Source organism: Fopius arisanus, unplaced genomic scaffold (genome assembly GCF_000806365.1).
Source record: "Fopius arisanus strain USDA-PBARC FA_bdor unplaced genomic scaffold, ASM80636v1 scaffold00002, whole genome shotgun sequence".
Taxonomy (NCBI): domain Eukaryota; kingdom Metazoa; phylum Arthropoda; class Insecta; order Hymenoptera; family Braconidae; genus Fopius; species Fopius arisanus.
Window position 1 is genome coordinate 2,055,724 of NW_011887741.1, and position 11,942 is coordinate 2,067,665.

The 11,942-nt window shown below is 32.0% G+C and overlaps 1 protein-coding gene across 1 annotated transcript in view; it reads right to left on the reverse strand.

Annotated features, from left to right (window-relative positions):
• LOC105267073 (allatostatin-A receptor) overlaps nucleotides 1-11,942 on the reverse strand; it is a gene marked incomplete at its 5' end in the record, with an annotated part of 44,232 nt that overhangs the window by 25,464 nt on the left and 6,826 nt on the right. Inside the window, 1 exon segment of the mRNA XM_011305688.1 lies at nucleotides 3,121-3,296. Within this exon segment, the coding sequence (XP_011303990.1) occupies nucleotides 3,121-3,296 (176 nt within the window).

An 11,942-nucleotide genomic window follows, 5' to 3' on the forward strand; every position in this document is an offset into this window, starting at 1 on the left:
TTTTTTTTTGAAACAAAAAAAAATCGGGAAGCAAAATAATTGTATTTTCGGGAAATGTTTCGAAAAATTTTTCAAAAATTTGTTTTCAATTTTTTTTTTGTTTCATAAAAAAAATTCTCTGAAAAGTTTTCCCGAAATTTTTGGAAAATTTGGAAAAAACCATTACATTTTTTTTACCCGGGGATCTTAAGTGAATCATGATCGTAATTTCAAAAATAATTCTGATAAAAAAATGGGAAAATGGTGGGGCGGAGGGGCGGGTGGGACTGGAGGGGCGCAGGGTGGGGAAATAGGGAAAAACGTATTAACCTTTCTATTCCCCTATCGTCTTTTCTTCTATTTTCGGTCACGTTTCTGTACCAGTTATGTCCAAACGACACTGAATTTTTTCTGTTCAATCGAGGCAAATTGAAACATTAAACGACATTCTCTCTGCATACTCAGCTCAACTCGTTCATGTGGCATTGAACAATGAAAATAAAAGTACATTTTCACATTGCATTTCGTGAGAAGAATCGCACGTCTCCTGATATCCAATTAAATTCAATGGAGATTACTTAATAACTTTTAATCATGCACTCCTAAAAAAATTGTTGAAACTCCAGACACAGTCGTCTCAATTTTTTATTCAGACTCAATTCAATTGTAATTAAAACCCTTTATTAAACTCAATTCAATCTTCAATAAATTGGGAATTCATAGAATTATGGCGGGATTTTTAAAAATTTAACAATCGATAATTATTAATAACGACTTAACAATCGATAATTATTCGAAAATTCAAAAAATGAATTGAAAAAGAAATGAATGAATTACTTGATAACTACGACTGCAATTGCCTGCAGTTTTTTTATTGTTTAGATTTCGAAATGGTAATTTTGTAATCGGGTAATCGACGGGATTGTGGCGCCTTTGATGGAATCAAATCATTTTAAAACATTCAGCACTCGCAAATGAATTAATTTTCACAGCGAATGGCTCGGTCTCAGTGAAAATTAAATTGCATGAATGGAAGTAATTAGGTGAGATAATTGCAGCGTTTGAAATGAATTCTATGGTGCATCAACAAACACCACGAATCAACACACAGCTGTGGCTACGTGTTGTTTTCACTGTAAGAATTCTTCGACTACATAAACCCGCATGAACTATCGTCATGACAAATATACTCAGGTCGTACCACATGTGGGCTTTTCTCTATTTTCAAAAGATGGATCGAGCCACTACCACGAAATTTCAATGAATTTTTCAAGATTTTCCGGGGCCCGTAAGAAAAATGAAATTAAAAAATGAGTCGTGCACTGAAAAAAAAATGTATTATTCAATTGAAATATGGAATTAATTAAGATCGGGGGATAATTGTCTTATTGCTCAGAGAATATATGTCATGTGATATTTGACCTTGGATGAAGTTATTATTGGATACAGTAATTATTAATTTTATAAATCTCCGCAAGCGGTTCATCAAATGCTTATGGTCGTGCGTCATTTTCGGGCTCTTAAATTATAATTCTGAATTCTTATATGATTCTTACATAACCTTGGAATCATTTTTAATTAGATTTTTATTCAGGGATTATCGAGAATTTTTTTCACGATTCTCGGATTTATTTTCAATACAATCTGAATTTTAGAGAATTTTTCCTGTCACTTCGTCTTTTTTCTAGAATTTTTTCCGAAATATTCTCCTTGTAATAACGAAAATTTAAATAATTCTTACAAAACCTTGAAGTCATTTTTAATTAGATTTTTATTCAGGGATTATCAAGAATTTTTTTCACGATTCTCGGATTTATTTTTAATAAAATCTGAATGTTAATGAATTTTTCCTGTCACTTCGTCTTTTCTCGAGAATATTTTCCGAAATATTCTCTTTGTAATAACGAAAATTTGAATAATTCTTGCAAAACCTTGAAATCATTTGTAATTAGATTTTTATTCGTGGATTATCAAGAATTTTTTTCACGATTCTCGGATTTATTTTTAATAAAATCTGAATTTTAAAGAATTTTTCCTGTCACCTCGTCTTTTTTCTAGAATTTTTTCCGAAATATTCTCCCTGTAATAACGAAAATTTGAATTAAAAAATTGATGAATAACTTGTTAGAAAACAAGCAGAACACTGAAACGTCGCATTGAGGTAGAAATTTTCTGGCTCGCGCATCTCTATTATAAAACTGTCAATATATTCTTAAAAAAATATACAGACCATTCGGACATGTTTGGCTACCGTGTTGAAAACTTCATCTAGAATGTAGTCGACCTTGCGGAGACTTGAAGCCAATAAATAAATGGTATATTATCAAGTTATCCGATATTTCGGCTAATCTGTGGTTCTCATTTATGACAAAATTTCCATGGTGATAGAAAAAATATTCAAATGTCGCGGGCTTTGAACATTTAATTCGAAAACCGTTTCGTATTATAGTGTGCAAGGCCGTTCATTCTTAATTTAAATCCGGTAGAGTATCCCGGGTAAAAAAAAATGTAATGGGAATATTTTTTCCAAATTTTCAAAAAATTTCTGGAGGACTTTTCAGAATTTTTTTTTTATGAAACAGAAAAAAAATCGGAGAACAAAAGAATTATTTTTGGGAAAGGTTTTGAAAAATTTTTCAAAAATTTGAATAGGAAAATTCTTTTTATAATTTAGATGTCGTATTTTTTGAGAATATTGAAGAATTTAAAAAGTAAAAAAACAACCGTATAATTAAAAAAAAATTATATCCGCAAAAATTTCTAGAATATTATAAAAAAAAATGTCCAAAACAAATTTTGAAAAAACATTTCCCAAAAATACGAATATTTTGTTTCCCAACTTTTTTTCTTTCAAAAAAAAAAATTTTCGAAAAGTTTTCCAGAAATTTTTTGAAAATTTGGAAAAAATATTTCGATTAAAATTTTTTTTTACCCGGGGTACCAAGTATAATTTTGATGCAAGACGGAATAGCTTCAGTAGATAATTTTCCCTCAGCAAAAATCCTCATGATATTAATTGCATTAATTAGAGATTGATTCAATTTTTTAAAATGAATAATTGAAGTTGACCTAGTTATTTCCTTGCCATTATTTAAAAAAATACTTGAATCAAGTATAAAATGATAATTCAAGTTGACTTACCAAAGAAGCAGAAGAAGAATACGATGGAGTAAAGCGTAATGAATATGACCCTGATATCAATTCGGTCGAAAATATACTCTTCGTTGATAGATACATTGGGGTACAATCTCAAGGTTTCGTTGTTGTCGTACGTCATGTTTCCATGACTGCTCTCCATTTCTGCATCCTGGAACATCCTGCAAAGTGAAATTCAGTTGACTCTCATCCCATCTCTTTATTTCTACTCCTTTTATCAATAGAGTGTATCTCGGTACGTGTCTCCACGAGCTGTAGAAAACTCGTTCGCAAAATGGACTTTACCATCTCGAGTCAAAGTTACTCGAGCTACACTTCTATTGCATCCCATTCAAGATGAGAGCACACGCTTTAAATGCACCTCGTAGTTTCGTGGGAGAAAAAATATATTCTTATCACCTCAGTACGCAGGCTAAGTACAACATCAAACACCTGAATTTTTTTATCTGACTTTTTCATAGTGCAATGCTTTCCACCTCTTTATCACTGAGGAATGACTAATTTGGCACTCAATTCCAATTTTCTTGAGCACTTGGTAATTCATGTTATTGCGGATTGAAGTTATAATTAAGTTTTGCATGCCGATGGTGGGAACTCAGAGTTTTCAGCGGGAATCGATGAGGAATTCCATTCAATTAGGGGAATTTAATTAATTGGATTTTTTGAGGTTTCATTGGTAAAGGGATTTTAGGCAATTGGATTTTTTGGAGGTGTGGTGTATTTGTGGGCGGTATTATAATTGGGCCTTAATGTGGAGAAATGGGGACTATTATGTGCCTACCTGGGTTTAAAAAAAAGTAATGGGAATATTTTTTTCAAATGTTCAAAAAATTTCTGGAAGACTTTTGAGAATTTTTTTTAATGAAACAGAAAAAAAATGGGGAAATAAAAGAATTTTATTTTTGGGACAGGTTTTGAAAAATTTTTCAAAAATTTAAATAGGATAATTCTTTATAATTTAGATGGCGTATTTTTTGAGAATATTGAAAAATTAAAAAAGTAAGAAAACAACCGTATAATTAAAAAAAAATATACTCACAAAAATTTTTAGAAAATTATAAAAAACATTTTCCGAAACAAGTTTTTGAAAAATCTTTCAAAACATTTGCCAAAAATACGATTGTTTTGTTTCCCGATTTTTTTTTCGTTTCAATTTACTTTTTTCAAAATTCCGATTACAATTTTTTTTTATGCGGGTATTGTTGAGTATAAGTGCACTTATAACTATTTATAGGCACTAGCGTAAGAGACGTGTTATGTGCGGCTATTATGAGCGTGATGCTAATGATTTATGTCGAATTGGTGGACTCTATCTACATGCGCCTCAAAATGACAGTAAAGTTCTCAAACCCAGGAAAAAGCGGAACAATAATTTGTTTTTTTATTTCACCTATTTTTTAAATCGAATTTGTCCATCAATCGATTGATTTCGAACATTTCAGACTTTTCTATAAATAATAATTAAATTTTTTAAACATGAACGGACCCGTGTAAAAAAAATTGTAATCGGAATGTTTTTTTGGAATTTTCAAAAAAATACTGGGAAACAAAACAATATTTATGTTTTTTATTTATTTATTGTTATACTGTTGTGTTGGTACTTTTTTAATTTTTCAATATTCTAAAAGAAATTCCTATTTAAATTTTGGAAAAATTTTTCAAAACCTTTCTCAAAAATAAAATTCTTTTGTTCCCCGATATTTTTTCTGTTTCACAAAAAAAAATCTGAAAAGTATTCCAGAAATTTTTTGGGAAATTTGAAAAAAATATTCCGATTCCATTTTTTTACCCACGGAAAACTCGTCAATCCAAAAATTTGTGAATTAAACCGATACTAAAACAAAATGACGGAATAAATTTTATCAACCCTGTCCTCCACTAAAATTTAATTTCAATAAATTTTTCCATCACCTGAAGGCCAAAAAGTCCTCAAAACGCCGTCACAAAATTCCTGTTCTTTCCCTCGCTAAAAATATGAAAAAAAATACGAAAAATTTCACATCACATGACACCACCGGGAAAAAAACGGTTATTTTCTGATAAACAATTCAGGTAGTCCAAAGGCAATTAAACCAGTCCAATCAATTCAGTGATAATACACCTAATTTGATTAGCCTAATGTACAGCAATCGGTGAAAGACAATTAGAGCTGGTGATTAATAGAAATGCACATGGCGTGATGTTAAAAGAGGCCACATGATTCCACGTGTCAGGTTACGGGGATGCACACACGACTAATGACTGGGGTGAATTTTCCAACCGAAGCTATAATTTGTATCGCTTCAACGATATTATCTGGACACGCACTACAACGATACTGTAGCTGGAGACAGAATGAAAATATAAGATAACACAAGTTACACAGATGATTTCCCTTTCCCAAATTTTCGTAGCGCCATGACGATCAATAATCAATGTCAACAGATCGTTATTACGATTTCTCTAGCACTGAGAATTATTTCTGCGCATTCAACGCAGAAATAATTCTCTCTAATTTATCGTTGTAGATTGCGTAACTGATGCTCGTGTTTTATCATTTTGCGCATGTGGTTCAACAATTTTCGGGAAATAAAATGATCATTTCAATGTGATGAGTGATTGGGTGGGGATCTTTGGACACCTTTTGAACGGTTCAATGAATTTTGATCTATCGATCGATGTCGACACGCTTTCGATTCAATGTGGAGTTTTTATGCGGAGGGAGGGGATAATTTGGGTGAGGGAATTTTTCGTTTGATAAATTAAAATAATTGTAATGGTGATAATGATTATTTTTTTATGAATCGAGAATAAAATTCTGGTTTTTTCGAATTCGAGGAAATGTTATTATTTTTATCTAGACATTTAATCGAGAAAACTGAATTTAAAAGGAATTTCGAAAATTTATTTGAAGGATCAGATTTGTTTATTTCAATAATTTCGATATTTATAATTAAAATAATTGGACTTAAAAGGAATTTTGTACGGAATTAAATTTGAAGAATTGACATATCAACCACAAGAAGATGTAAACAATTTTTTTTTATTTACATCTCCTTTTCCTATTACCATAGTTTTTATGTGAACAATTAATTGTAATATAAAATAACAATTAAACCAGAAATTCTTGGAATTTGAAACGAAAAATATGAAATAAAGAAATTGGAAGGGAAAATTTTCAATTCAGTGTTTTCCGAGGAATTAGGTTCCCACAATTAATTGAGTTGATGATTAAAATGTAATTAACAAAAATGGCGATTTTTAAAATGGCGATTTTTAAACCGTCGGTTCGTCGGATTGCCGAGATTTTTGTACACCAATATCGTTATCTCGAATATTCTAAAAGCTCATAATAGTTGAAATGCCCTGGAGTTGAATATATGAAGACACTCTGGAGATAAGGTATCGTGGCAGCGGAGTCTGGAATTCACTGGAGCGTAATTCATCGAACGGAAACGACGCTCGGAGGCACTCGGATTTTCGATGGAAATATAGTGGACAGGAGGCGGAATCTGACGCTCAAGTAGTGACCAAAAAAAGAGAAAAGGATGGGTATGAATTATCTAGAAAACATCACGTGTGATCTCCAAAAAATTCGCGAGGGAAAATTCCGAGGAAATTCTGGAATCATTAATTGTGATCGACTCATGATGGCAGGAGTCACTAACATTTTTAGAGGAGATGACGGATCCAACGGAAAATATTTTCAGATTATTCGGGATTATCTTCGGGATCGGTGGATTCGCGTTCATGTGCCGGAGCGAAATGATAAGGAGAAAAATTGATGGAAAAATTCTCGGATAAATATTGTAATCAGAATATTTTTTTCTAATTTTTAAAAAATTTTTGGACAACTTTTCAGAATTTTTTTATGAAACAGAAAAAAAATCGGAAAATAAAACAATTTTATTTTTGGGAAAGGTATTGAAAAATTTTTCAAAAATTTAAATAGGAAATTTTTGATACGTTTGAAAAAAAAAAAAATTCTGAAAATTTTTCCAGAAATTTTTAGAAAATTTGGAAAAAATATTCCGATGACAATTATTTTTACTCGGGAAGATTTGCCTGATATTGAAAATCCATAGAATATTTTTTCACGTCGAATCAATGTTCTTAATTTTTTTTTAATCACCAGAGGAAAAAGTCTTTCAATGAGAAAAAATTCCTTTTTTCACGAGTCATACATTTTTTTTATCCGCAATGATTAATTGTTTATCTGTTTTTTTCTTTTTAGTTGGAAAAGTTTTGCGCGGGGTAACTCGGTTTTCCGGAATGTCTCGAGAGCGAGACATTCAGAAAGAAGACAGAATGGATTCATCGGATAGCCAGAAGAGTTTCCAATTCCGAATTCCATAAAACATTTCATTCAAATCGGCTAGTCCTTGAAATACGCTGGAAGAATTTCTCGAAGTAGAAAAGCCCCTGACGATTGGGTGGAATAATTTCTACTATTCACCAAATTTTTTATTTCAAGCTGTTAGCTTGCAGAGGACTGACTACTGAGCAAGTTTATTTGTTCCCAACACCTCGTACTTCAGATATCTCTTCATTTCCATTGCGAGAGTCCATTGAATTCGAATAAAAAATTAGCACCGAAGCGAGGGGGAGTGATTGATTCCCCCAGAAATCCTAATTACCCGGGTAAAAAAATTGTAATTGCAATATTTTTTCCAAATTGTCCAAAAATTTCTGGAAAACTTTTCAGAAATGTTTTTTTTTAATTAAAAAAAAAATTGGAAACAAAACAATAGTATTTTTGGGAAATGTTTTGAAAAATTTTTCAAAAATTTGTTTCGGGAATTTTTTTAAAATAATTTTTTATTTTAATTTTTTTAATTTTTTATTTTAATTTTTTTAATTTTTCAATATTCTCAGAAAATACATCGTCTAAATTATTTTAAAAAAATCCTATTTAAATTTCTGAAAAATCTTTCAAAAGCTTTCCCAAAAATAAGATTTTTTTGTTTTCCGATTTTTTTTCTGTTTCATAAAAAAAATTCTTAAAAGTTTTCCCGAAATTTTTTGAAAATTTGTAAAAAATATTCCCATTACAATTTCTTTTTACCCGAGTAACTCTAAATTAAAAACGACATCGCAAATATGAACGAGAAATCGTCTGACGGAAGTAAAAATTTGGGAGAAAAAAAAATCGAAAAAACCAAAATTTGTGAAACAAAAATCGGCACTCGTCAAAAATGGAACGAATGAATTCTCGAAAGAGTGAGAATTACCGATTGATGAATCCCACACAAAATAGCTGACACCCGAATAGCGGAGCCTAAAAACCGTGGGAAAATGTAGAAAATGGATTTTTAAATTTATAAAGTTTGCGGACGCTAAATGGATTTCGCTGTACGGTTTACTCAGCGATTTTTCCAATTGCCAGCAAATATCTGGCACTTCAGTGACAGAAGTTCCGATGTAAAACGACTGCGTAAGTGCCTCGATAGGAAATCGATTGGTCACCAATAGAAATTCCTTCCATGAATTCCTAAGTAGTGGAGATACGCGCTCAGTCGGTCCTGGAATATCCAGTCATTATTCCTCATTACGCATTCCGGGGGTGAGCAATTATGGAAAATTTTGATGGCACTTCGGGTTGTGTTGTTTTGGGGAATTTCTCGAAGTGATAGTGGCCTATTACCGTATTTCCGCATCGAAATGGTGGATAGCTGTTGCGGAAATCGTTATAGAACTTGGGGAAACGCTTAGCCGCAAGGAAATGCCGGCATTTGAATTTTCCGAGATAAAATTCAAGGGATAGCCAAACGTGTTTACATTCGTACGAATTAGCTTATGAATCTAAATTCCGATCGTCAATGCGCTATCAATAAATTTTATTGGAAAAACTGCTGTCTCGGCTGTATTCACTCTAATCCCGGGCTTTTTGAATATTCATGAAGAATTTTCCGTACCACTTTGGGAAATAAATTTAAGTACACACAGACCAGTGGGTAATTACCATTCAATATCAAATTTTTAATCTGCTTTCTATCCAAATATCAATAATAATTTATTTGATTGTTTCAGTAAGAATTCGGGTAAAAAAAATGGAATCGGAATATTTTTTTCCAAATTTTCAAAAAATTTCTGGGAAACTTCAGAAAATTTTTTTTGAAACAAAAAAAATCGGGAAACACCACAATTGTATTTTTGGGAAATGTTTTGAGGAATTTTCGGAAAATTTCTTTCGGAAATTTTTTTTATAATTTTCTAGACATTTTTGAGAATATAATTTTTTTAAATTATACTGTGGTTTTCTGACTATTTAAATTTTTCAATATTCTCAAAAAAACGACATTTAAATTATAAAAAAAAATCCTATTTAAATTAATAAAATTCTGAAAAGTTTTCCAGAAATTTTTGGAAAATTTGGAAAAAATATTCCGATTACAATTTTTTTAACTCAAAAATTCTCTAACCGAATCGAAATCAAAGTTTATTTTGAATTCTTCCAAAAGATTTTTATCACTTCATACACAATGATTACAGCAATGACTTCAGATAAAAAAAAGTTGAAATCATTCATCAGCCCTCATTATTCCATGAATTATCCATCCGCATTGACTGAACCCAATTTTTACGTGGGTATCATCCTAAAACCGTGAACGATTACCCCCAATTCCCCTGAAGGCTAGATCCGGAATGGATTTTTCATGGAACACGCTATCCACTTGGTCTACATAATTGAGAACAATAAGCGCCAAGCCTGTCAACTCCGTCAGCATTTATGTGTCACGAACTTGAGGCATTGATACACCAGAGACATAACTCTCCCTTGTCCTCGCAATAATAATCGAGTGAAATTTGTCAACTTGACATGCAGCATCATGACGAATTCCCCCAGGACATCACCTCAAGAAACAGATGCCACGTGATCCCATAAAATTCAACTCATCGCGTTGCGGTGAAAAAACAACAAGTGATTCTAATGAACAACTGCACAAGACAATGGTTTGCCAATTTCATTATCCATTGACAGACTATTATCCGATTGATTGAAACGCCAGTTGTACCTCAGTTCATTCTATCCTCTATTTTTACTCTGCCTTTCCCCTGTGAAATCCAATCGATTCTGTTTCCCATGTATATACATGACGGGATAACGGACATTCAACGGAATCTGTTTGAGGGGACATTGCGTGGGAGAAGGTGTTCATCGGTCCCTTTGAAATTCCAATTCCAATCCATATACTCAAAGGAAAAAGGTACACTGAGAGGAATAAAAGTGTCAATCAAATATTTACGCGATTCGTCATTCAGTGCGGATACAGTACCATTCGTATATTTTTAACTACTAGTCATTAGTTGTCCTTGATTCAAGTGCGAGATGACTCGAGCTCATGGGAATATTTAATGAGCATTTATTGAAGATTTTTTTTTTGTTTTTTTGGGACCGCAGGGCATGTCGAATCGTCAAATCGTCAAATCGTCAAATCTCCGTCGACTTGATTCAAGTACGCGTAGGATTTTCAGTTTGCAGTGAAATCATATCGAATCACTCATAGAATCATGTGAAATCATTTGATAATCGATAATAAATCATTCCTTGAGTTCAAGTTTATAATCAATTATAAACTTTATTATCAACAGGATTTTTGGGAATCAAGATAATTGTCGGGAATTTATGGAAATAAGTTTGTTGCAGATTTCTGTTGAGAACTTGGGCATTCCGATTTTTTATTATCGTTGTGAGGGATGGCGTAAATTTTCGGACAGGAAGAGAATCGCGAAGTCCCTTGGGCTAGGCTGCAATTAATTATTTGTCTCTATGGGACGATCCGAACGCGGTATATTCGACAAAGATGAGACAAATGGATTGAAGTTTTCGTCGGGTTCTGGAAGTTGCCTTCGAGGTTTTTCGGCAAGTTTCACAGCACTTGCCAATTCGTCGAGAGTTGCGAGAAATCACCTGTGAAACTTGGCAACTGTTGCCCCTCCTTATTCCGGAAATGAGAGGTGAGGAGAACTGAAGGGAAAAAAATCAACAAGAGAAAATTCTTCAAGTTGGAGGGAAATTTTCTTCGATACTTCTTCGGCAACTTCTTATGCTCGGCGTTCAATAAAACTGTTGGCAAAGTGAGTTGAATTTTTCAAACGAAAAAACACTTGATTGTACCTCCCTCAGGTGTAATTAGGTACTTGGGAAGACATTATGTTGCGGTTTTTTGTGAGGGAGAATGGAAAAGCTGAGAATTGTAGAAATCCCCGGTTATCTCGTTTCCACCAGTCTCTTGTACCGAGAGTATAGTAAATTAGTTTTTCTGTGGAGTTAACCGGGTAAGAAAAATGTAATCGGAATATTTTTTTTTTCAGATTTTCCAAAAATTTCTGGAAAACTTTTCAGAATTTTTTTTTTGAAACAAAAAAATATGGGGAGTCCAACAATTGTATTTTTGGAAAATGTTTTGAAAAATTTTTCAAAAATTTGAATAGGAAATTTTTTTTTATAATTTTCTAGAAATTTTTGCGAATTTAATTTTCTTACTTTTTTGATTTTTCAATATTCTCAAAAAATACGCTATTTAAATTGTAAAAAAAATGTTCCTATTCAAATTCTTGAAAAACTTTTCAAAACCTTTCCCAAAAATAAAATTGTTTTGTCGTCCGATTTTTTTTGTTCAAAAGAAAAAATTTCTGAAAAATTATCCAGAAATTTTTGGAAAATTAAAAAAAAATATTCCGATTCCAATTTTTTTTGCCCCGCAAACATTAGAAGGGTGAGATTTTTTTCCCGTAATTATCCAAATTATTTTCTAAACAAACAATTTCCAAAAATCTCTAAATATCCAATTGAATTTGAATTTTCCCACAAAATTCGAATTCTC